At 40.9% G+C, this 26,524-nt stretch overlaps 1 protein-coding gene across 1 annotated transcript in view; it reads right to left on the bottom strand.

Moving 5' to 3' along the window:
• Positions 1 to 26,524, bottom strand: part of LOC127571338 (metabotropic glutamate receptor 7-like) — a 547,846-nt gene that overhangs the window by 208,675 nt on the left and 312,647 nt on the right. Inside the window, exon 5 of the mRNA XM_052017627.1 lies at positions 25,463 to 25,600. Within this exon, the coding sequence (XP_051873587.1) occupies positions 25,463 to 25,600 (138 nt within the window). The remainder of the gene's footprint in view (positions 1 to 25,462; positions 25,601 to 26,524) is intronic.

Below are 26,524 nucleotides of genomic sequence, written 5' to 3'. Positions count from 1 at the left end.
TAAGAAGAGCAGCAGGGATAAGCCAGGTAACTACAGGCCGATGAGCCTTACGTCTTTAAAGGGGAACAGGATTTATGTACAGCTGGAGAGGCAGGGGGTGATCAGAGATAGTCAGTACATCTTTGTGCAGGGGTAATCCTGTCTCGCTAATTTGCTAGAGTATTATGACTAAGAGATTGATGAAGGCAGGACAGTAGACGTTGTCCATATGGATGTCAGTGACGCATTTAACAAGGTAGGACGGTGCTGAAGGTTAAGGTACATGGGATCCAAGGCAAGCTGCTTAATTGGATCCAAAATTGGCTTGGTGATAGGAGGCACTTTATAAGAGTGAGAGTGAAAAGGTTTTAAAACAGCAAATCTCATTGCTGGTGAGTTTCACTTTACAGGAGCGGGAAGGAGTTACAACAACAAGTCTCGTTGATTGGCTTATTGGCTAATTGGGCAGCAGCTGTCAATAAACGGAAGGTAAACTCAAGTGGAGTGGTCATTGTAGGAGTGGTTCAGTGTAAGAGTGGGTCTTTGAGGCTTTGGCTTGGACCGGGTAAAACCCTTAATCTTTCCTCTTTAAACTATTTAGACAGACTAATTGCTTAGTAGGCTTGTAGTTGAGACTTAAATGAGATTACTGACAACATAACATAGTTTTCTACCACTTCTTAAGCTAGTCAAATGTTTTCCTCAAAACATTTAGTCATGGCAGGTGAGTTCAGACCTGTGTCATACTCCTCCTGTGCAATGTGGGAACTGAGGGAGGCTGCCAGAGTCCTTGATGACTATGTATGCAGGAAGTTTGTCCAGCTGCAGCTCCTGAAAGACTGCATGTGACACTGGAGCTGCGCATGGATTCACTTTGGAGCATCTGTGATGCTGAGAATGTTATGAATAAATTGTTGAGTGAGTTGGTCACACTGCAGATGGTTCATTAGGGGAAAGCACCAGTAGCCAAGATCATGGCACCGTGAGTGGCTCTGCTGCATAGGAGGGTAGGAAAAGGTGGCAGAGCTATAGTGGTAGGTGATTCCATGGTAAGGGGAATAGATATGAGCTTCTGTGGCTGCAAATGGGACTCCCTGTTGGTGTGTTGCCTCCTGGGTGCAAGGGTCAGGGATGCCTTGGAGTAGCTGCAGGGCATTCCAGAAGGGGAGGGTGAATAGCTAGTTGTTGTGGTGCACACAAGTACCAACAATATAGGAAAAAAAGCCAAATTTAGGGAGTCAGGAGATAAATTAAGAAGTAGGAGCATTGGAAGCAGTTTTGGGGGGAGGTGGGACCAGTACAAACCGAATGGTCTGCACCTGGGCAGGAGCGGGATCAATATCCTCGAGGGATTGTTTGCTAATGCTGTTGGGGAGGGTTTAAACTAATATGGCAGGAGGATGGGAATCCATGCAGAAAGACAGAGAAGCAATGTGGAGACCAAAGCAAAAGTTAGAAAAAAGTAAGAGTGGAGTACAGAAAAATCAAACGCAAAGGACACAAAGGTTATGAGATTCTAAAAGGACGATGAGTGTAAGGGCTCTTTATCTGACTGCCCATAATATTCAAAACAAGGTCAGTGAACTTGTGGCACAAATCAGTACAAAAGGGGATGTTTTAGTGGCCATTACAGAAACATGGTTGCAGGGTGGAGATGAGTGGGAATTAAATATCCAAGGGTATCAGGTAATACAGAAGGATAGGCAGGAAGGTAAGGGAGGTGGGGTAGCACTTATAATTAAGGATGAGATCAGGGTGAGAGTGAGAGATGATATAAGATCTAAGGAGCAGAATGTTGAATCCATCCGGGTAGAGATTAGAACTAGTAAAGGGAAAAAAACACTGATGGGAGTTGTCTGTAGGCCACCAAATAATAACAATACAGCAGCACAGACAATAAACCAAGAAATATCTCATGCATGTAAGAACAGGGGCCTTTAACTTGCACATAGATTGGGCGAATCAAGTTGATGAAGGCAATCTTGAGGAGGACTTCACAGAATGCATTCATGGCAGCTTTCTTGAACAGTGTGTTACTGAACCTATAAGGGAACATGCTATCTTAGATCTAGTCCCGTGCAATGAGACAGGTAAAATTAACAATCTTGTTGTTAAGGATCCTCTTGGAAAGAGTATTCACAGTAGGATTGAATTTCTCATACAAATGGAGGCTGCAGTAGTTTGATCTAAAACCAGTGTCTAATGCCTAACCAAGGGAGACTACAATGGGATGAGGGAGGAGTTGGCGAGTATAGACTGGGAACACAGGCTATATGGTGGGGCAGTTAAGGAACAGTGGAAGACTTTCAAAGAGATTTTTCACAGTGCTCAACAAAAGTATATTCCAGTTAAAAGCAAGGACAGTAAGGGTGGGGAGAGCCAGCTTTGGATAATAAAAGAAGGCATCAAACTAAAAGTTCATGCATACAAAGTCACCAAGAGTATGGAAAACTGGAAGATTGGGAAAACTTTAAAAAGAACAACTAAGCAAGCAGTAAAGAAAGGGAAGATACTTTATGAAAGTAAACTAGCACAAAATATGAAAACAGATAGTAAAAGTTGTTATAATTAAATAAAGCAGAAAAGGGTGGCTGATGTGAATATAGGTCCCTTGGAAGACAAGGACGAATTAATATTTGGTAATACGGAAATGGCCAAGGCCTTGAATGACTATTTTGTGTCTGTCTGCACGGTGCAGGATATGTCCAATATGCCAAAGAGATGTTATGCATGCGATGGGGGGGTGAGGACCTCAATACAATCGCTGTCACTGAAGAGGTAGTGCTGAGCAAACTAGTGGGCCAAAATGCAGCTAAGTCCCCTGTTGGCATGCATCCCAGGATACTGAAAGAAATGGCAGAAATTATCGTAGAGGCACTTGTGATAATTTACCAAAATTCTCTGGATTCTGGGCAGGTCCCGACAGATTGGAAGACAGCAAATATCACGCCACTGTTTCTTTTAAAAAAAAGAATGTAGGCAAAAGGCAAGTAACCATGGGCCAGTTAGCTTAACATATATAGTCAGGAAAATGCTTGAAGCTATCATTAAAGAAGAAATAGCAAGACATCTGGATAAAAATGGTTCCATCAAGCAGACATAGCGTGGATTCAGGAAGGGCAGGTTGTGTTTGACAAATTTACTGGAGTTCTTTGAGGATATAATGAGCACAGTGGATAGAGGGAAACAGTGGATATTGTATACTTGGATCTCCAGGAGGGGTTTGAAGGTGCCGCATAAAAGACATAAGATAAGAATGCATGGAGTTGGGGGTAACGTATTGGCATGGATAGAGGATTGGTTAACCAATAGATGGCAGAAAGTTAGGATAAATGAGTGTTTCTCTGGTTGGCAATCAGTGCTGCCGCAAGGGTTGGCGCTGGGCCTGCAACTGTTCACGGTATACATTAATGACTTGGAAGAGGGGACCAAGTGTAGCATATCTAAGTTTGCTGATAATACCAAAATGAAGTGGAAAGGCAAATTGTGCAGAGGATGTGGAGATTCTCCAGAGAGATATAGATAGGTTAAGTGAGTGGGCAAGGGTCTGGCAGATGAATTACAATGTTGGTAAGTGCAAGGTCATCCACTTTGGAAGGAAAAATAGAAGATCAGATTATTATTTAAATGGTGAAAGATTCAGCATGCTGTTGTGCAGACGGACTTGGGAGTGCTTGTGCATGAATCACAAAAGGTTGGTTTGCAGGTGCAACAGGTTATCAAGAGGTAAATGGAATGTTGGCCATCATTGCTAGAGGGATTGAATTTAAGAGCAGGGAGGTTATGCTGCATCTGTACAGGGTACTGGTGAGGCCGCACCTGGAGTACTGCGTGCAGTTCTGATCTCCTTACTTGAGAAAAGATGTATTGACTTTGGAGACAGTGCAGACGAGGTTCAGCAGTTTGATTCCAGAGATGAAGGGGTTAGCCTATGAGGAGAGATCAAGTCGCCTGGGCCTATACTCACTGGAATTCAGAAGAATGAGAGGCGATCTTATAGAAACATATAAAATTATGAAAGGTATAGATAAGATGGAGGCAGGAAAGTTGTTTCCACTGATTGGTGAGACGAGAACTAGGGGACATGGCCTCAAGATTCAGGGGAGTAGATCTGGGACAGAGATGAGGAGAAACTGCTTTTCTTAAAGTGGTGAATCTGTGGAATTCTCTGTCAGGGAAGCAGTAAAGGCTACCTTATTAAATATATTTAAGACAGAGTTAGATAGATTTTTGCATAGTAGGGAAATTAAGGGTTACGGGGAAAAGGCAGGTAGGTGGAGCTGAGTCCATGGCCAGATCAGCCATGATCTTATTGAATGGTGTAGCAGGCTTGACAGGCCAGATGGCCTGCTCCTACTCCTATGAGTGGTGGAGGGAAGCTTTCCTGATTCAGAAGTCTGTGACCAGTGGTGTGCCACAGGAAATTGGTGCTTGGATCTTAGTTATTTGTGTTATACATTAATGATTTGGGTTGCATTTGGAGATATGATTAGTATGTTTGCTGAAGACACAAAAATTGATAGCATTGTGGATAGCAAGGAAGGTTGTCAAAGTCTACAGTTAGGATGGTAATCGTATGAAAATTTGGGCTGAGGATTGGCAGACGGAATTTCAAGCTGACACATGCAAGGTGATGCATTTTGGGAAGTCAAATTGAGGTAGGACATATGCAGGCACTAAAGAACATTAATGAACAGAGAGAGACATGAGGGGTTCAAGTCCATAGTTTTCTGATAAAAGGCAACTCTGGTAAAGTAGGGAGGTAAAAGCACATGGCATGCTTTCCTTCATGGATCAGGGCATAGAATATAAGAATTGTAACATTATCTTTCAACTTTACAAAATACTTGTTTGGCTACATGGAGCACCATGTGCTGTTCTGCTTGCCACACTATAGGAAGGAGGTGATTACACTGGAGAGAATGCAGGGGGCATTCACCAGCATGTTACCTGAATTGGAAGACTTCAGTTTTTGAAGAGAGATTGGATAGGCTGGGTTTGGTTTTCTGAGGTGAAGGAGGCTGAGGGATAACCTGAGAGTCGTATAAAATGATGAGAGACGTGGGTGGAGAGGATGGTCAGTCTGTTACCAATGGTAGGGGTATCAAAAACAAGAAGGAATAGGTGTAAGTGAGTGGAAGGAGTTTTAAAGGGGATCTGAGGGGATGGTTACTTTACACAGAAAATGGTTGATATCTGGAATGCAATGACAGAGAAAGTGGAAGATACAATCAATGTTTCAGAGGCATTCAGATAGGCACTTGGATAGGCAGGGCATAGAATGATAGAGACATAATGTGGACAAATAGGATTAGTACAGATGGGCAAAAAGGCTGGCAAGGACATGGTGGGCCGAAGGGCCTATTTCTGTGCTGTACAACTGACTTTATTGCTCACCTTCTACCTCAGGTCCACTTTCCCGTCTGGTCCCAGAGATCTCCAATCACTTTGTGCTCAAATAGTTATTAATCTCACACTTGAATAGACTCAAAAGCTCAGCATGCGTATCTAATTTCAAAAATTCACAATTCTCTGAATATACAAATGTCTCCACAATTTGGCCAGAGAGAAACGATCCCTTATCCCGAAACATTTCCCCTGCATCTGGACTCACCATCACAGAAGAGAGCTTCTCAGAATCTGTCACATCACTCCCTCACAAAATCTCGTTTGCTTCGACCTTTCATTTTTTTTCTTAAGTTCCACCAGACAAGGCCTACCTTCCTCAACAACTCTTCATAGAACAATCTTCTACCCCTAAGGATCAATCTAATGAATCTACACTGCAAGTTTATCTTTCCTTGTGTACAGTAACCAAAACTGCACAAATATTCCAGATGTGATCTCACCAAGGCCATGTACAATTGCACCATGCTTCCTTCTTATTATACGCCAACCTGATTTTTTTGATGAAGACCAACATACCACTTGCCTTCTTAACTGTTTGTGCCTGCATGTTAATTATTCCCATTTTATGAACCAGCTCCTGAAGATCCCAGGTTTACTAATTTCTAATTGTCATTTGTCAGAAACATTAACTCTGTGTTTCTCTCTCCATCAATGCTGCTTGATCTTCTGAGCATTCCCAGCATTTTCTATTTAATTTCCTATGTCTACAGTTTATCTTACAAGTTTCTCATTGCTTAAAATCATTGATTTGTCCCACTAAATGAACTTCGGATTATACTCCATTTGCCACTCTCTTGCCCTCTCAATTAACCACCTGTTTCAAACTTCCTGCTTTCTTTCTCACAACTATACAAAATAAGGCTTCTTGAATTTGAGGGCAATCTGTTAATGTAGAAGCATGAAAAAGAAGTAGAAAATGCTGGGACAACTCAGCAAATCAGGCAGCATCTATGGAAACAGTTAACATTTCAGGTCCAAGGCCCGTCAGAAGGGTCCCTGATTTGCTGAGTTTCTCCAGCATTGTCTGTTTTTAATTTCAGATTTCCAGCATCTGCAGTTTTTTTGTTGATTTTCAACACAGAGCATGAATTAAGTACCAACAAAAGAACAGTAAACAGAATAGAAATTAACATATCTTTCCCAATTTGGCAGGCTATTGCAAATGGAGTGCTAAATGGATAAGCATTGGCCCTTTGCCTAGTTCCAATTCATATTAATGGCATAGATTTTTTTTAAAAGTAACACATCCTAGTTTACTACTGTTCATTGAGTCCTTAACCATTACCAGAATTCTTTGGTGATCACTCAGACATGAAAATGAATTATCAGGGCAGAGGTGGCACAGCTGTGGTATTTTCCTACCTGTGAATATTTTATTCTCCTGCACCAAAATGTCAATGGTTCTGAATTTTAAAAAAAAACAGTGTGCAGACAATGTGCAGGGAGACTCAAGCTACCCAACTCTGTCCAATACTCCTAAACAACATGGAGTGTTGTGTAGGATATCAGTGGGTGATAAGGAGGTGGAGGATTTTTCCCTGAGAAATCTTTTTGTTGCTGAGACTTTCATGACCAAAAAAAAGACTTTCACAAAAGCAGTGGGTAAGTACCCCTATATCGGTGACATCATGAAGGTAGTCCAGACCATATCCATGGCAATTAAGCCTAAATTAAAACATGTATTCAATTTAATATTGCAAATGAATAAAATAAAAATCATGATACGGAATGGTGTGAATTGACTGAAGCAAATTCTTTAGTATGCTGATAATTTAATATTTAAAACACATCTCTGGACTAAGTATATAGCAAAATACAGTATGTTGTAACATTTCCAGTCTTCATTTGGCATGGTTCCAGATATTGATTCTCAATTGAAAAATAACAGTAATGTACTACATGGAGTCTGCTAAGTTTTAAAAAAAATACTATGCATCACAATCCAGATAACTACTCAGTGATTGCAGCCACATTAAACACACTAATGCTCCAATTTACATGGCTAGCAGGCCTCTGCACACAATGCAGACAGAACATTAGTCACCTGACTGCCATTGGACAGGTTTGACAAGGCCACTTCACACCAAGCAAGTGGCTTTGGCAAAGGAGTAGCAGAGAAACTGTCCATTCTTTAGGAACTCAGGCTGTTTGCTTGGCTTGCATCCTCCCAGTGAGATCCACATGTCCATCCAGAGGTTGGAAATCTCATTCTATTGGGTGTGTTGGCCCACAGGATTATCACATGTACTGAATAAAGTTGGGAAGTCCCCACCCTAGATGTATACTACCTGTTGATAACCAGAGCAATTACCTTAAAAATCCTAAAAATAATGGTATAACCAATTTCTTTTTTTTGTTTGTTTTTCCCCATTTTCCAGGATTTGGGTATCACTGACAAGGTCGGCATTTACTGAACTTCCCTACTTTCCCTTGAAGATGTTGGTGAGCCATGTACTTGAATCACTGCAGTCATTCTGGTGAAGATCCTCCTAGAATGCCATTGAGTAGGGAGCTCCAAGATTTAGACTGAGCAATGATGAAGGGACAGTCATACATTTCCAAAGCAGGATGGTGTGGCACTTGATGGTGTTCCCACACACCCCCGGGTAGTAGTGGTGATTGCAAGCTTGGGCAGTACTATTAGAATAGCCTGGATGAGTAACTGCGCTGCATTTTATGGACAATATACACTGCAGCCACTGTCTGCCCATGGCGGAGGGAATGAACCTTTAGAATGATCGATAGGCTGCCAATCAAGCAACTACATTATTCTGCATGGTGTTGAACCTCGAGTGTTGTTGCAGCTATACCCATCTAGGCAAATAAAGAGTATTCTATTGTCAAATGCTGGAAAAGCCTTGAGTTTTAGGAAGTTATCTGGCCTCTGACCTGTTCTTGTAGCCATGCTATGAAGGGCTGGTCCAGTTGAGTTTCTCGTTAATGGTGACGGTCAGGATATCGATGGTAGGGGAACTCGTTGATGGTCATGCCATCAAATGTCAAGGGTAGGTAGTTCAACCCTCTCGTCAGAAATGGTCATTACCTTGCATGAACATTTCTTGCCATTTATCAATCCATGACCGACTGTTGACTTGGTCGAGCTGCATGCAGTCTTGGGCTGCTCTGTTTGCTGGGGAGTAGCAAATGGAATTGAACATCATGGAATTAATAGCGAACACTCTCACTTCTGACTTTAAGATGGAAGAAAGGTCTTTGATAAAGCAGCTGAAGATGTTTGAGGTGAAGACACTGCCCTATGAAACTCCTGTAGTGATGTCCTGGGATGATTGAGCTCTAACAATTACAACCATCTCCTTTTGTACAAGCCATTTGAACACTTTCCCTTTGGATGCCCTTGACCTCAGTTTTACCAGGACACCTTGGGTCAAATGCTGCCCCTGTGTCAGAAGCGGTCACACTCACCTCACCTCTGCTTGATGGCACTGTGTATGACAATGTCCATCATTTTATTGATGATTGGGAGTAACCTGATTGGGCAGTAATGAACTGAATTGCATATGTCCTGTTTTTTGAACAGGACAAAGTTATCATGTAGATACTCCAGTGATATAAATGTAGTGGAACAACTTTGACAGAGGTGCAGCTAGTTCTGAAGCGCAGTGCTACAGCTGGGATGTTGTCAGACCCTAAAGTCTTTGCTGTATCCACTTGATATGAGCTAGAGACTGGATTCCTTGATGGTGGGTATCTCAGGAGGAAGCTAAGATTGTTCATTCCTCTGCACTTCTGGCTGAACACGGCTGCAAATGCTTCAACCTTGCCTTTAGCACTCATGTACTGTGCCCTGTCATCACTGAAGATGGGGATGCATTTGGAGCCTCCTCCTCTCATTAGCTGTTTAATAATCTAACACTATTTACAACCAGATGCAGAAGGACTGCAGAGCTTTGATCTGATCCATTGGTTGTGTGATTACTTAGCTTATCTATTGCATGCTATTTTTGTTGTTTAGCATGCATGTGGTGCTGTATTGCAGCTTCAGTAACTGACATCTCATAATTTTTAGGTATGCATGATGCTGCCCATCCATATCCCTCATTGAATCAGGTTTGAAGCCCCAATTTGATGGTAATCGTACAGTAAGGAATATGCCAGGCCATGAGTTTACAGACTGTGCCAATGTGCATTTCCATTGCTGCTGATGGTCCAGGACACCTCACAGGTGCCTAGTCTGTTCTCAGTCTGTCCCATTTGGCACAACTGAAATATACACGAGGGAGGGTGCCCTTAATGGGAAGCTGGAAGTTGTCTCCACAAGGACTGTGCAATGGTAACTTCTACCAATGCTATTCTGAACAGATGCATTTTGCACAGCAAGATTGGCAAGGACGTAGGTTTATCCCTCATTGGTTTACTCACTACTGACTGCAGACCCAAGCTGGCAACTATGACCTTCATGATTCAGCCAGCTTGGTGTGACAAAGTGTGACCAAGCCCTGCTTACTGATGGACAGTGAAGTCACCCACACAGTGGGAATTGCCACTTGCAGAGGTTCTTCCATGTGCTCTCAATACTTCTCAACAAATCATGTTAGGTTTCAGTCTCCCTTTACAGGACTCATGAGAGCCCAAGATAATGTTGGATCTCAAAGTTCTGTCAATTACAAAATACTAATTACTGTATATCTTTAGCTCACGTACACATCAATTAAAACTAACTTCAAAGAACCATGCACCAATCCTGCATTTCTCAAAGACCAAATTCAGCCCAGACTTGTAAGGAGATGAAACACCTCCTGTGTCTGTTAGGTTCTATATAAATAGATGCTGAGCATTCTCAGTCCAGCATCAGTTCATGTGCATCCCCCCACAAGACTGCCTTTAATTTGAAACTAATTGATAAGTTTTACTTAAGAAGCCACAGGTTGGTTGTTGTGGGAGATAGAAAAGTGCCTATGTTGGGACAGGGGAGGGTGGTAAACTAGGCAAGTAGGGAACTTTACTGAGTATAGCACTTCTAGCCATATAAAATGATGAAAGGCATAGATGGGGTAGACAGTCAGAATCTTTTTTTCCTAGGGTAGAAATGTCAAATACTAGAGAACATGCATTTAAGATTGGGGGGCAGGGGTGGGGGCTAAGAGTTTAAGGGAGGTGTGTGGGGCAAGTAAGATGCATGGGATTCACAGTGAATTGGCCATTTGGATTCAGAACTGGCTTGCCCATAGAAGACGGAGGGTAGTGGTCAATGGGACTTATTCTAGCTGGAGGTCTGTGACTAGTGGTGTTCCTCAGGATCCGTACTGGGACTTCTGCTGTTTGTGATGTATATAGATGACTTGGAATGAAAATGTACATGGATGGGTTAGTAAGTTTTCAGATGATACGAAGATTGGTGGTGTTGTGGATAGTGTAGAAGACTGGCAAAGGATAAAACAGGATATAGATCAGTTGCAGATATTGGAAGAGAAATGGCAAATGAAGTTCAACCCAGTCATATGTGAAGTGTTGCACCTTGGGAGATCAAACGTAGAGAGAGAGTACGCTGTTAATGGCAAGACCTTTAACAATGTTGATGACCAGAGAGTCCAAGTTCATAGCTCCCTGAAAGTGGCAACACAGGTTGATAGGGCAGTAAAGAAGGCATATGGCATGCTTGTCTTCATTAGTTGAGGCATTAAGTTCAAGAATCAGGAAGTTATGCTGCATCTGGAGTATTGCATTCAGTTGTGGTCACCCCAATATAGGAAGGATGTGGAGGCTTTGGAGAGGGTGCAGAAGAGGTTTACCAAGATGCTGCCTGGATTAGAGGGCATGTACTATGAGGATAGGTTGGACAAACTTTGGTTGTTCTCTCTGGAGTGGCAGAGGCTGAGGGGAGATCTGATAGAGGTTTATAAGATTATGAGAGGCATAGATAGGGTAGACAGCCAGTATCTTTTCCCTAGGGCATGTATCTAAGGGGGTAAGTTCAAAGGAGAAGTGCAGGGCAAGTTTTTTTTTACACGGAATGGTAGGTGCCTGGAATGCACTGCCTGGGGTGGTGGTGGAGGAGGCAGATACAATAATAGTTTTCCAGGGGCTGTTAGATGGACACAAGGATATGCAGGGAATGGAGGGCTATGGATCCTGTGCAGGCAGGAGAGATTTACTTTAATTCTGCATTGTGTTCAACGCAGATATCGTGAGCCAAAGAGCCTGTTCCTGTGCTGTGCCCTTCTATGTTTGAGAATGTTATTGACGTTTACAGCTTTGGAAACTGGCAACTTGGGCATGGGGTCTTGCCAGCTGCCCAGGGAGTCCAGTAGGTGACCAATGTGAAGACAGCCCCTCCACCACACTTTGCCAAGCCAGAGTGTAAATGTAGAAGACCTACATTTAAACGGCCTAGGTACTGGCATCCCTAATACAAGCATCATTTTAAGAAAAAGATAAAATGATGTAATATTTTAATTTAATGATAACACAGATGTGTGAAGCTACTTACTACAACTTGTATTAGAGTGACATCCCTATGTTGTGACAATCTAGGATCCAGCATGATGTTGATCCGAAATAATTGTGAACAAATATATTTGAAAACTGGATGATATATTTCAAGACGGGCTTCAGGTGCCATGCCCAAGTCTCATTTTTGAACATTTAGCATATTTCTTTCATCACTAATGCTTTAGGTAACATACATAAAAAGCCACGTTCAGAGAATTGCATGACAAAATTGATTGCTACATTCTCATGCATCTTCAACCACATTTCAGGTTACTTTATATTGTTCAGAATGGTAACTGTGCCATTAATCAAAACCAGCTACCTTTTTTTGTATTTCCCATAAAATAAAAGATCATAAATATTCAAAGTATATTAAATTGAAAATATACCTACTACACATTATATCAAAATTTACAGTGTTCAGACTGGAGTGAAACAACAAAAATGTTTTGACAAATGGCATTGTTTGCAATGAATGCATTTGTAACATGCTTGAACTCTTGAAGGTAAATACTTGCTCTTTTTCTAAGTGGCTGGCTGGGCAAATTGGTACATGAAGAAACCTGTTGCAGTAATTAACTGGGCAAAGGTAATATTTGTGATTCAAGAGACAGTGTTGAAAATGTAGTCTAGCTGATCCGGATTTTCTAGTGGGAATAAACATATATAGTTACCGCTCCAGCACACAGAACAGATAAGTGACATCCTATTGCTCTGGACAACCCCCAGGGTCCTGTTTGAAGATACTGCGCTGGCTTGATTTCATCCGAGCCCACCCCTGGAATCATTTCCTAGATCTTTTCCCTAAAAATCCTATGGAAATCCCCATGGATCCAGGAGGCAAAGTGGCAGATTGTGGGGCAACAACTAGGTCACCTCACATTGGGAATAAACAAGGCTTCTCAAAAAGTTAAGTATCAGCTAGTCACCATGAATGCAAAATGATTTCAGAACTGAAGGTTAATCAATGTTATAACATTATGGAAGGCATAGGGAGATTAGAGAGATGATACTCCCAGGGTCGAAATGTCTAATACTAGAGGGCATGCATTTAGGGTGAGAGGGGGAAAGTTCAAAGCAGATGTGTAGGCCAATTTATATATGTTTTTATATATATATATATATATATATATATATATATATATGAGGGTGGCTGGAATGCACTGATAGGGGTGATGGAGGGATATGGACCATCTGCAGACACAAGGGATTGGGTGTCATTAGCTTAATTAGTTCAATATAATTTTGTGGGCCGAAGCGCTTGTTCTGGTGCTGTACTATTCTATGTTCAATGTTAGTCTCTCTTCAGTCAGTTGGAAATATTTCAACCGATGTGATGTGACCTTTATGAATATTCATTGTGAGCACGAATTCATGGGATTAGTCATGTTTAAAATGTTCAGAAGAGCCTGCAGGTTTATGCACAGGGTCACTCAGAAGTGGACTACATGGGTATGTGTTTGACACTGTAATTCTTCAAAGCATTATTGCCAAAGACAGGCAATGACCAAAAGCAGTCATTAATGAGACTAGGTTAACAAGTTGTCAAAAGGGGGATGGCATGGTCAGTTATGTTCAGATGTATGGCTGAATTTGCTATCTTGTTCCTTCATTTTCCCCCTCAAGCACCTCGGCTGTCAGATAGAAATGAATATTAATACTGAATGTTGCACTCTCAAACCAGCAATCAGTGAATAATTTGTTCCTCTGTTTCTTTTGAGTTTGGATGGTTAATTCAAAGTAAAAAAAAATTCAATTTGAGCATGTTAGCATGGTGATATCAAAACATTACATCTAGTTAATATCAAGTCTACAGGAACTTTATGCAGGATAACCAGCAACATCAATGTTGGAGGTGGAAAAATAAAGGAATTAATCCTCCCTGGAAAAATTGGAAAATATCCAGAAAGCAAAGATATAATATTGAACAGTCAGTGCGGACTTCAAAAGAGACAGTCTTGCTTGACTAACTACATTGAGTTCTTTGAAGACCTATCAGAGGATGTAGACGGGCAGATTTCCTAAAAGTTTCTTAATAGAATGAGAAACTTCAGAGCATACAGAAGCAGGGAACAAAGAGTAGAATGAATAGTTGGCTGGTTGGAAGTCAGAAAGCAGAGGTAAATACTAATTCATCAGGGTGGCTAAAGATGCAAAATTAGAATTAAAACGAGCCGTATAGTGATTACAATCTGTTTTAAGAGTTTACACTTTGAAAACAAAACCACAATTTCTACTTTTCTAAATATTTAAATGGTACCCAGATCTGATGTGGAAGGGATTTATTTTATTGAGGAAGATTGTGCAAGTTGCAAGATGACGTTAATAAATTTGCACAATGGTCACAAAACTGGCAAATGAATTTCGCAACACATATTGTAAGTCAGGGATATATTTTGATTTAAAAAAAGGGGTCATAGATGATAGTTAAAGAAAAACCTAAATGGGTGGGATCCCAAAGCACCAGAAGTAAGAAAGCAGGATCACAAGGCCACAACCAAGGTCATGGGCTCATTTCTGAAGGGATAGAACTGAAAATTAGAAGGTTGTGCTAAGTTTTATCAAGATAGCTCAGAACATACTTGGTCAAGTTCTGGTAGCCCATATTCTAATGGGGTAGGCATGGTAGTGTAGAGGTGTAGACATGGTAGTGTAGTGGTTACCGTAACGCTATTACAGCGGCAGCGACCCGGGTTCAATTCCGGCCACTGTCTGTAAGGAGTTTGTACATTCTCTCCATGTCTGCATGGGTCTCCTCTAGGTGCTCTGGTTTCCTCCCACATTCCAAAGACGTATGGGTCAGGAAGTTGTGGGCATGCTATGTTGGCGCCAGAAGCATAGCGACACTGCGGGCTGCCCCCAGAACACTCTACACAAAAGATTCATTTCACCGTGTGTTTCGATGTACGTGTGACTAATAAAGATATCTTATCTTGTCTCTTATCTAAAACAGGATAATAAGCCACTAGGGAGGGAACAAAATATGTTCAAAAGAATGAAGCCAAAATTATGAGATTAAATCTGTCAAGAAAAGATAAATAGGCTGCGGTTTTCCTCTTCAAAACCAGAGGCTAAGGAGTGTCCAGTTAGAGCTCTTTAAAACTGTGAAGAGGTTTGATCATCTGAACATGGATGTCCACTTACAAGGAAGAAGAAAACAAGAAGCCATCAGTATCAGGTGGTCACCAAGGAATAGTGACACAATGGCAGGTGCATGTAGTTTGCTACTGTGCTGGTGAGGTAGGAACTTTTTTAGTGTTTGATTTCCTTCACCTATTCTGGGTGGATGCTCCTAAGGAAGTGTACCCAGAGGAAACTGGTTTTACATCTCTCGGTCAAACTGCAGACATCAAGGAGAAGTGGCCAGAAGAATGGATTTTTTTCCTTGAGGTACCAAAGAATATTTTCACCATGGAGTTTTACTGTCTGTGCTTTTGAGGTAGCCAGTGGACCATGAATGTGAAGGGCCTCTGCAGAGACAAGGGGAAGTGAGACAGGATTGGATGCATCTCAAGAGGTATGACTGCATCTTAGGAACCCCAGGGTTAGGGAAAATGTGGTGAAGTATAAAATGCCAGGGGCCTCAGATCAAATAAAGGAGAGGACAGGCCAAAGGGAGAAAGTATATCAACTTTGATGCTTCTAGACAATTTTGATCAAAGAAGCTTCCACAATTGGTCTGGAAGGTTAGGTCCTCATGGAATCCAGGGAGAGCTAGATAGGTGGATTCAAAATTGGTTTGGAGGTAGGAAGCAGAGGGTGGTGGTTGAAGGTTGTTTCTCGGAATGGAGAACGGTGACTAGTGGTGTGCCGCGGGGATAGTGTTGGGACACTTGTTATTCGTTATTTATGTGAATGATTTGGATGCGAATGCACAGGGCTTGATCAGTAAATTTGTGGATGATACAAAATTAGGAGGTATTGTTGATAGTGAAGAAGGTTATCATAGATTACAGGGGGATCTTTATCAGTTAGGGAAGTGGCCAAAGAGTGGCAAATATATTTTGATACAGGTAAGTGTGAGGTGATGCATTTTGGAAAGTCAAACTAGCGTAGGACTTAAACTATGAATGGTAGGACACTGGGGTATTGGTATTGGTTTATTATTGTCACTTGTACCGAGGTACAGTGAAAAACGTGTCTTGCAAACTGATCATACAGGTCAATTCATTACACATTGCAGTTATATTGAGTGTAATGGAACAGTGGGACCTAGGAGTACAAGTTCATCGTTTGTTGAAAGCGGCATCACTGGTAGACAGGGTGGTGAAAAGGCATTTAGCATGCTGGCCTTCAGTCAGGGCACTGTATAGAAGTTGGGACGTTATGTTGCAGTTCTATCAGTCATTGGTGAGGCTGCACTTGGAGTAATGTGTACACTTTTGGTCATCCTGTTATAGAAAAGATGTGCTTAAATTGGAAAGAGTGCAGAAAAGATTTACGAGGGTGTTGCCAGGACAAGAGGGCCTGAGTTATAGGGAGAGGTTGGCCAGGCTAGGTCCTTATTACCTGGAGCATAGGAGAATGAGGGGTGATCTTATAGAGGTTTATAAAGTCATGAGGGGTATAGATAAGGTGGATGGTAGCAGTGTTTTCCCCAGGGTAGGGGAGTTCAAAACTAGGGGGCATAGATTTAGGGTGAGGGGGGAAAGATTTAAAAGGGACTTGAGGGGCAACTTTTTCATGCAGAGTGTGGTAAGTATACGGAAAGAGCTGCCAGAAGAAGTGGTTGAGGTAGGGACAATAGTATCATTTAAGAAGCACTTGGATAGGAACATGCAGGGCTAGAACTTGGAGGGATATGGGCTGAATGCAGGAAATTGGGACTAGATAGGTGGGCACCATGGTCAACATGGACTTGTTGGGCCAAAGGGCCTGTATCCATGCTCTATTGCTCTATGACTCTAATTATCAGTTGACCTCCTAAAAACATCAATAGGTACCATGAAATTTGCCTCATTATAATCATATCTAAAATTTATCTATTGAGAGAGACAATTTCTGAGCTTCCCTGATGTATTTTCAAACAGTTGTGAAAGTGCTGACATCACCTAGATGAGCATAATCATGGAAATCCAGACTTTCAATGAGAATATTAAACAGGTATACAGTGACTTCTTAATTAATTTAGGCAAAATTCCAGTTGGAATTCTTTCAGAATCAATCCAACTGGAGTTGATTTTGGCCTATCCTGAGTGATGCAAGTTGGATCCTCTTCAGGATGAATTCCAGCTCTTAAGCTAATAATTGCTGCTGACATTAATTTTATTCTACCAACCAAATTGTTTCTTTGGTTTTCCAGTTGAAAATTTGACTTATTATCACTAAAGGTACAAACCCAGCCAGCAATCTTATCTAACTCATCACAGGAACCAAAAAATGAAAATCAATACGGTTTATGCATTTCATAGAATACCTTTGATTCCCACAGAACAGCCAAAGAAACTTCACAGCCACCAAGTTATATCTGAGTGTACTCCCAATTGTTATATTAGCAAAGAATGCCAGCCAACTTGTACACAGTAAGGTTTCAAGCACAGCAACTGAGATAAATGGCCACCTATTCTTACGGGCAGGAAGATTTCCTGAGGAGCAATATAGAACAAAATCATGAGATTTAACTGCATCCCATTGCACCTGTAGAAACTGGAAAGAAGTGTACATCATTAGATGGTGTATATCTAACTTCCTAATTGCCATCATTAGCAAGACAAATAGCTGCCAGTAGTTTAAAAAAAGGAATTTGGAAAAGCAGTAGGTCCCTTAGATATATAGCAAAAACAGCTCCAATCTTTTCCAAAAGCCATACAGTCATTCAAGGCTGTTGTGCCATTTCAGAAGATCGTGGCTTACGTGATCTTAAGGCCTCAGTTTCAATTTCCTGTCTGGTCTCCATAACCCGCTTTTCCCTTAAGTCTATTAACCTATCTGTATCATCCTTGAATATACTCTAAGTCAGATCTGGAGTATTGGTCAGCTTTTAGTCTCATTAGTTATCTGTTGTTTTAATTGTTTTAAGTCCCTCACTTTCTTTTGCCCCTCTACATCTTCCACAGCAAAATCAGACACAAAATGTCTCTGCCTTTTCCAAATTCCCCATTTTTAATTTCCATGTCTCAGCTTCTAAAGGATCTACTTTTCCTTTCGCTACTCTCTTCCTTTCCTTCATTCTTATAGATCTTATTGTTTTCACTTTTCTTCCTAATTTGCTTATTTCTCCCTCTTTATCAAATCTTTAGCCACTCTTAACTGTTTCCTACAATTCACTCAACCTCAGACCTTCTATTCTTTCAATTTAATACCATCCGTAACTCCTTAAGTTAGCCACAGGTGGATCATTTTACTGTGGAAGCTTCACTTCTCAGTGAAATAATAATTCGTTGAGTATTATGAAATACTTATACAAAGGATATAGAAGTAAGTAAACAATGCCAGGCATTAAAAAGACATACGGGTTAGGAAGTTGTGGGCATGCTATGGTGTTGGAAGCATGATGACACTTGCGGGCTGCCCCCTGAACATTCTACGCAAAAGATGCATTTCATTGTGTTTCGACGTACGTGTGACTAATAAAGATATTGTATCTTATCTTAACCAGTCCACCCCCATGTAATTGTCCTTATCTCCTCATTTACTACTACTTGGTTGGTGGGGGGTTGGTGGAATGTCATTTGTTTTGAAATAATACTATTTGTTTCAGTTGCCATTGTGACTTCCACCCTGGACACCATCATGAGTTGGGGCTTTCTCTTTATTTGGATGACTTTGGCCATTTCAGTGGGGGCAAGCTAACCTGCATACATACAGTCTTCCCAAGACTACACATGCTGGCATTCATTCATATTTATTTCAGGAAAGATCACTCCTGTGTTATTCACATTTCAAGTGCATTTATTGAACTTGTCCTCAAGACTATCTTTGCAAATTTGATTTGTCCAATTGACGTAAAAATTGATGCCATCCATGATTATTGCAGTATCATTATTACAAGCTGTTGCTACTACTTAAGGGATAGCCTGTCCAACAGTTAGGGGGCTTACAGACTACCCTCACCATTGTTTGCTGCTGCTTGTATTTCTCATACTTTCTCAAACTAATTCTACTTCCGGGTCTTTTGAATCTAGATCCTTTCTCACCACTGTCCTCATATCCTCCTTTACCCATCTCTCTCCACTCCCTCCTTTTCCTTTCTGCCTATCTTAGAGTCATAGAGCAATACAGCACGGATACAGGCCCTTTGGCCCAAAGAGTCCATGCTGACCACAGTGCCCATCCAGCTAGTCTCAATACCCTCCATTTGACCCATGTGCCTCAAAGCCCCACCCCTCCACGTTCTTATCCAAGTGCTTTTTAAATGATACTATTGTACCTGACTCAACCACTTCCTCTGGCAGCTCGTTCCGTATACTTATCATTCTCTGTGTGGAAAAAGTTGCCCTTCAGGTCCCTTTTAAGTCTTTCCCCTCACCCTAAATCTATGCCCCCTAGTTTTGAACTCCCCTACCCTGGGGAAAAGACTATTACCATCCAACTTATCTATGCCTCTCATAATTTTAAACATTTCTGTAAGGCTGCCCCTCATTCCAAGGAATAAAGACCTAGCCTGGCCAACCTCTTTCTATAATTCAGGCCCTCTTGTCCTGTCAACATACTCATAAATATTTTCTGCACTCTTTCCAATTTAAGCACGTCTTTCCTGTAACTGTAAACAAAACTGTACAGAGTACTCCAAGTGCGGCCTCACCAACCACTTGTACAACTGCAACATAATGCCCCAACTCCTAGACTCAATGCCTTGATTGATGAAGGCAAGCACGCTGAATGCCTTTTTCACCACCCTGTCTACCTGTGAAGCCACTTTCAATGAACTATGCACTTGTACTCCTAGGTTCTTCTGTTGCATTATACCCACTGGTGCCCAACCATTCATAGTATAAGTTCTACACTGGTTTGACTTTCCAAAATGCATCACCTCACACTTATCTGTATTGAAATCCATTTGCCACTCCTTAGCCCACTTCACTAACTGTAAAAGATCCCCCTATAATCTACGATAACCTTCTTCACTATAAGCAGCACCTCCTAATTTCATATCATCCGCAAACTTATTGATCAAGCCTTGTGCATTGGCATCCAAATCATTTATATAAATAACGAATAACAAGGGTCCAAACACTGAACCCTATGACACACCACTAGTCACTTTTCTCCATTCCAAGGAACAACCTTCAACAACCACCCTCTGCTTCCTACCTCCAAACCAATTTTAATTCCACCTAACTAGATCTCCCTGGAGTCCATGGGACCTAACCTTCCAGACCAGCCTACTATGTGGGGCCCCATCAAAAGCCTTGCTAAAGCCCAAATAGACAACATCCACTACCCTACCTTCATCTACCTTTTAGGTTACCTCTTCAAAAAAAGTCTAAAAGGTTTGTCAAGCATGACTTTCCACGCACAAAGCCACACTGACTCCTCCTAATCAGACTTTGTCTATCCAAATGCTGGTAGATCCTGTCCCTCAGAATTCCCTCCAGTAACTTACCCACTACTGATGTCAGACTGACTGGCCTGTAGTTCTCTGGATTGTCCTTGCTATCCTTCTTAAACACTGGAATAACATTAGCACCTTCCAGTCTTCAGGAACTTCACCAGTGGGTGACGATGAAGCAAATATCTCTGCAAGGGCCCCTGCAATTTCTTCTCTAGCCTTGCACAAAGTCAGAGGATGCACTTGGTCAGGCCCTGGGGATTTATCCACCTTAATGCACTGTCAGGCTGCAAATATATCCTCTCTGGTAATATGAATTTCTTCCAAAATATCTCCTCTAGTTTTCCTGTATATTGAGCAACTATGATTTTCTCCCCATTAAACACTGAGGAGAAATATTCGTTAAAAATCCCACCCACCTCCTGCAGTTTGAGATATGGGTGGCCCTGCTGATCTCTAAGGGGAACTACTCCCTCCCTAGCCACCTTTTTACTCTTTGTATGGCTATAGAATCCTATAGAACCTCTTGGGATTTCCCTTAACCTTACCTGCCAGATCCATCTCATACTCTCATTTTGCCCTCCTGATTTCCCTCTTAAGAGTATTCTTAATCTTTTTATAGTCGTCATCTGAAATACCAAGTACCTTGTAATATTCAGCTTTGATAACCTTCCAACCTCGAATCTATAATGGCTAATGGATCCAAATCACTTCTCACTATTTGTGTCCCTATTTCCCCCATCTTACTGGAAATGTTTTCTACATTCAAAAAGTCTGCAATTCTGACTTTTCAACCACTATTCCAAACTTGGATATCTTTACTGGTCCACTCTCACCATTATACACTCTGTCTATTCCTGCCCATAATCAACCATTTCACTACACTGATTTATTATCTCGATGGTTCACTTTAACTTTCTAAACTTACCCTCACTAGAACCCTCCTTTCAACTAGATTAGAGCTATAGCCATGTCCCTAGACTGACCAAAGGCAGTCGATAATATGATATCTTTATGTGAAGCTCCAATAAAGAATTTAGCATGATAGTAAATGTGCAATGTTAATATGGTACACTCACATTCTGTGTCATGGATTAATCAAGCCCTCAATTCAGTAGACATCAGTTAATTAAGACAGGGAAAGCCTAGGGAGTCAAGTGAAATTATTCATGCATTAGAATTACCCTTTCCTTTTGACTTGGCACATTACAACCTTCAGGACTCAACTTTGAATACAACGGTGAATATTAAGCCATTTCAGCCTTGTATTACACATTTCCAGCATTCACTTATCTTTCACTCCTGGTATTTCCTATTTACATCTTCTTCAAAGCTTTATCACCACCTTTCAGCGGTACCACCACCACTTGGATCAGTCACACTCTCCTGATCTCCATTCTATCACAGACCTTGGAGCCCACCTTTCTTCCTCACCCCTACTGCATTTCAGCTTTTCTCAGTTCCGATGAAAGGTCATTAACTTGAAATGTTCTTTCTGTTTTTCTGTCTCCTACAGATGCTGATTACTTCCAGCATCATCTATGCTTTCACTTTTGAGGATTTACAGCATCTGTTGTATCTTGCCTTTGGATTATCTCTTCCTTGTCTTCTTATCTCTTATGCATTCAGTACAAAATATTTTGTTTAGTCTACAAAATAAGACTACCAGTGGTCAACAGAAAGGAAGGAGGTTCATGGGATGAGCAGAATATCCCCTCCATAACCTTAGTCAGTGAAGCAGTAATGATTTTGAAAGATGCAGGCCATCATTTCCTGACTGACACTTGCTATCTTGATACGGGTACATGATAACTGATCATTGAGTCATGCCCCAAGAGTCTCAAAATGAATAAAAAAACTGGATGTTGCTCTAAGGAAAGAAGGAAAGAATTACCCTGGTCTTTCATTAACTGATGAGATTTTCAGAATACTCTCCCAAGAAGTGGCTGGTAGTCCTACCCTCAACAGGTAGAAACCTTTGCAAACTAGGGTTTCAGATTAATTACACTGGTGAATATTGAAAACCATGTCTGAATCTCTGCAACCCATTCAAGAACTGTTCATTCAAATGTTGATTTACTTAAAGCACCGGTGTTCTTAATCGATTTAAATCAGGGCACATTGTGATTTTATTGCCAACAATCTACTATACAGGAAATAAGAAGGTTTTTATGACTCAAATCATTAGAAACTGTAAACTTTACTGGTGGGAAGGATAACTGATGTAGGAAACAAAAATATGTTGACAAAATATGTTAAGGATAAAATTGAAGTTGAGATTAAGACATAATTTGAAGAAATTGGGAAAAATGACTCCAAACGTGCTCCTGAAACCATCGAGTTCACATCTTCATCTACAATTCCCAGAGAAGCCTTTTGAACAAAGTCACTTCTTTGGGTTGGTTATAGAACAACAGGAGCCTGGATAGAGTATTGAGGATCTATTTCTCTCAGCAGAATGGTGATAAACCAAGCAGCACAGACTGAACATAATTGGGAGAAGTATTACATGATGATTTTGTTTCATGCAAAGAATGGTGGGGTTCTGGAACTTGCTGCCTGAAAGAATGTTAGAGGTAGAAACCCTCATTGCATTTAAAATGTGTCTGTGTGTGTATTTGAAAAGTTGTGACCTCTAGGGCTATGGATCAAGTGTTGGATGGTGGGATTAGGTTGGACAGTGACATGGATATTGGTAATGGTTTATTATGGTCACTTGTACCGAGGTACAATGAAAAACCTGTCTTGCGTACTGTTCACACAGGTCAATTCATTACACAGTACAGATACACTGAGTTAGTACAGAGTGCACTTGGCCTCCTACTGTATTGTAAAAGTTCTATGGTTCTATACAGACAACATTGATGAAGCATGTGAACCAACTTGTTGAAAACAAAACCCAGAACTCAAATATACTGTACCTTGCATCTTAGCATATTATCCACATGCTACATTTGTCAGTGCTGATAGATGGAAAAATGCAGCAGCAAATAAGTGCAGAGCAAGAACCGGAAGTAAAATGAGATAACTAACCAATCTATTTTGTTTCGATGGTTGTGATTGAGTGAAGAATGATGGCCATTATATTGGCATTGAATTCCTTTTATGTCCCCATGCTTTAACAAAGGGCAAATATGGCTTCAATTTAGCTTCTCGTACGAGAGAACACATATCTAATAATCCACTTCAGCATTCAGTACCAAACTGGATTATACGAACCCTTGTCTTTCCACTTCAAAGATTGTAAAAATATTCCATACACTTACCTGCACAAACATAAGCCCCGTGTGTACTAACTCCTGTTTCACAGTGGGGCCATGCTTAACATATAGAATTTCATTTATAGTTTGTGATTTCTGAATGGAATCATAAGAACTGAGGGAGGCATTCCACTTGTTATTCTTGTGTCAACTCTTTGAAAGAGCAATCTAATTAATCTTAGGTCTTGGTTTTTCCCCAAACCTTGCAATTTTTGTTCAGGAAACATAATTCTCTTAATAGAAAGGTGTGTGCTTTCTGTATAAAACTTTTGATTCTCCTCATTTACTACTACTTGGGTGGGGTGGGGGGGGCAGACGGACAGAACTAATCAGTTTTGTAATAATACTAAGACACGAGATTCTGCAGATGCTAGAATCTGGAGCAACACACACAAAGTGCAGCTTGTGCTCCTCCCCCTCCCCCTACCTTTTTCTTCTGACTTCTGCCCTCTTCCTTTCCAATCCTGATGAAGAGTCTCCACCCGAAACGTCGACTATTCATTTTCCTCCATGGATGCTGCCTGACCTGCTGAGTTCCTCCAGCATTTTGTGTGTGTTGTAATAATACTACTTGTTTCAGTTGCCATTCCAATTTCCACCTCTAATCAGAGTGGCCCTGACATCAACATAAGTTGGGGTTTCTCTTTATTTAGATGACTTTAGCCATTTCAATGGGAGCCAACTAACCTGCACACATAGAGTCTTCCTAAGCTGCAATGGCTACACTTGCTGCTGTTCATTCATATTTATTTCAGGAAAGATACACTCCTGTGTTATTCACATTGTGTACTATCTTGTGTGTGTTTTCTCCACAGAAATCCAGGACAGACAGCTCAGCACAAACATTTGTGAATGGATATACTTGCAAATTATAGTAGGATGTCATGTCATTTAATTACAAAATTATTTTGCCTACAGCATAAATTATTTTACCCATATCACTTACCTTAGTGCTTACCAAACTAAACTGTAGCCTGATTCACAGAAGAGATTCAAAAGGATGGCTAAAGCTCAGTGGATTCATGTGCTTTCCTACTGAACCAGACAGATGGGGGCACCTTATGTTTCATTTCTCATCTATGCTATTAGCTGATAAGAATGAAACAGTTCTAGGGGTATTCCACTTGGCCACATAGTCCTTCAGCAGTGAGGAGGGAAAATAAACAGAGATGTTCCTGATCCTATTATTAGCTGCTGATATCTGCTAGAAAGAAGGTGGTGGGTTCAGACTGAGTTGCATTGCACTCCCTGAACAAATGATCTGCCCACACTCTATGCCCAGCATTTAGGAGAATGGCCAGTGGAAACAAAATCTGTGGTAACCCAGCACTGCAGGAGGAGGATGAGAGAAAACTGGACAAAAAAAAGAAATCACCTTGAACCATACAGCTGCTAGTGTGAAGATCAGACATTCCCATTAATGCGCACATTGTGAACTTTCATTTTTTTTTAAATCAAATCCAGAAAGAACACCTAATATCTAATCATCTGAGTCAGCTGAGACAAATGACTATTCTCACATCAGTGCCAGAATAATACATTCAACTATGCAACCAATTTATTACACATCAGTGATAATGATGTATCTATTGTATTAAAAGTCAGAATGAAAAGCACTTTTCCCCTTTTGTTAAAATATGTTAAACTCAAATCTGCAGTATGCTTACATTATTGATATGTGAAATACAAAATGGAATCTGTCATCTCATAAAATATGAAAGAATAAAGTCAGTCTGGCTCTTACATTACACCATACATTCTTTGGTCTGCATAATTTGATCAAATTTCATTACAAAAATTGATTCTAAACTGCTGTATTCATGAGACTCACTTCTGAAAGTCGACAGTGAAAACAGAAAGAAAGATTGATAACCTGTGCACTTTTTAGCTGTGTCTTTTTTCGATCCTGTTCGTGTCACTTGACAGTCAAAGTTCTCTTCCCAGAATTCTGCAAACCAGACGTTTCTTCGATTGTTCTCCAAGGTCCGACTGGTGAAGTAAGTATCAAAACCTGGCAGACAAAGAGAATACACATTATTTGCAGTAAATCCAAACACTGTGCCAATGAAACATGACCTGTGGGAGAATCATTCAGATATATAAAGTAGAAGGCCAGTCAGCCCTCAAGTCAGCCCCACTATTTAACTTGATCGTGGTTGATTTGACTGCAACCTCAACTCCACATTACAGTCTCCACCCCTGTAACTTTTCATCTCTTTGCTTATCAAGAATCTGCTGAAAAAAAATTCAAAGATTCTGTTTTTGAGGAAGACTGTTCCAAAGGCTCAACACCCTCAGAAGAAAAATCACTCATCTGTGCCACAAATGGATAATCCCTTATTTTTGAACAGATTCTCCCCTGAGAGGGAACAACCTCTCCCAATCTACCCTGCGAAGACCCCTCGGGATTTTATTTTTTCAATCAAGTTCCCAGTCACCCTTCTAAACTCTAGATGGATACAAACCTAACCTGTTCAATCTTCCCTTGTAAGACAACCACCCATTCCGGAAATAAGTCTATTAAATCCTCTCCGAGCTTTACATCCTTCTTTAGTAAAACCAATGCTATACACGGTACTCCAAATGTCTCATCAATGCCCTATGTAACTAAAGCATAACCTTCCTACTTTTGTATTCAATTCATCTAGTAATAAGTAATAACATTCTGTTAGCTTTCTTCCTTACTTGCTGCACGTCCATAACAGTCTTTTGAGAATTATGGATAGTCAGATCCCTCTGCATCTCATCTCTCACCACTTAGAAAAAATGTTTTTTATTGTGCCTACCAAAATGGATGTTCACATATTCCCCATATTGTACTCTATTTGCTAGATCTCTGCCCACTCATCCACTTTATGTCCCTTTGTAGCTTTCTTATATCCTCTTCACAAGTTATTATCCTACCTATCTTTGTATCATTAGCAAACTTAGCCAC

The sequence above is a fragment of the Pristis pectinata genome, chromosome 6 (genome assembly GCF_009764475.1).
Source record: "Pristis pectinata isolate sPriPec2 chromosome 6, sPriPec2.1.pri, whole genome shotgun sequence".
Taxonomy (NCBI): Eukaryota; Metazoa; Chordata; class Chondrichthyes; order Rhinopristiformes; family Pristidae; genus Pristis; species Pristis pectinata.
The sequence above is the reverse complement of the archived record's forward strand: the minus strand, read 5'-3'. Positions and strand labels throughout refer to the sequence as shown.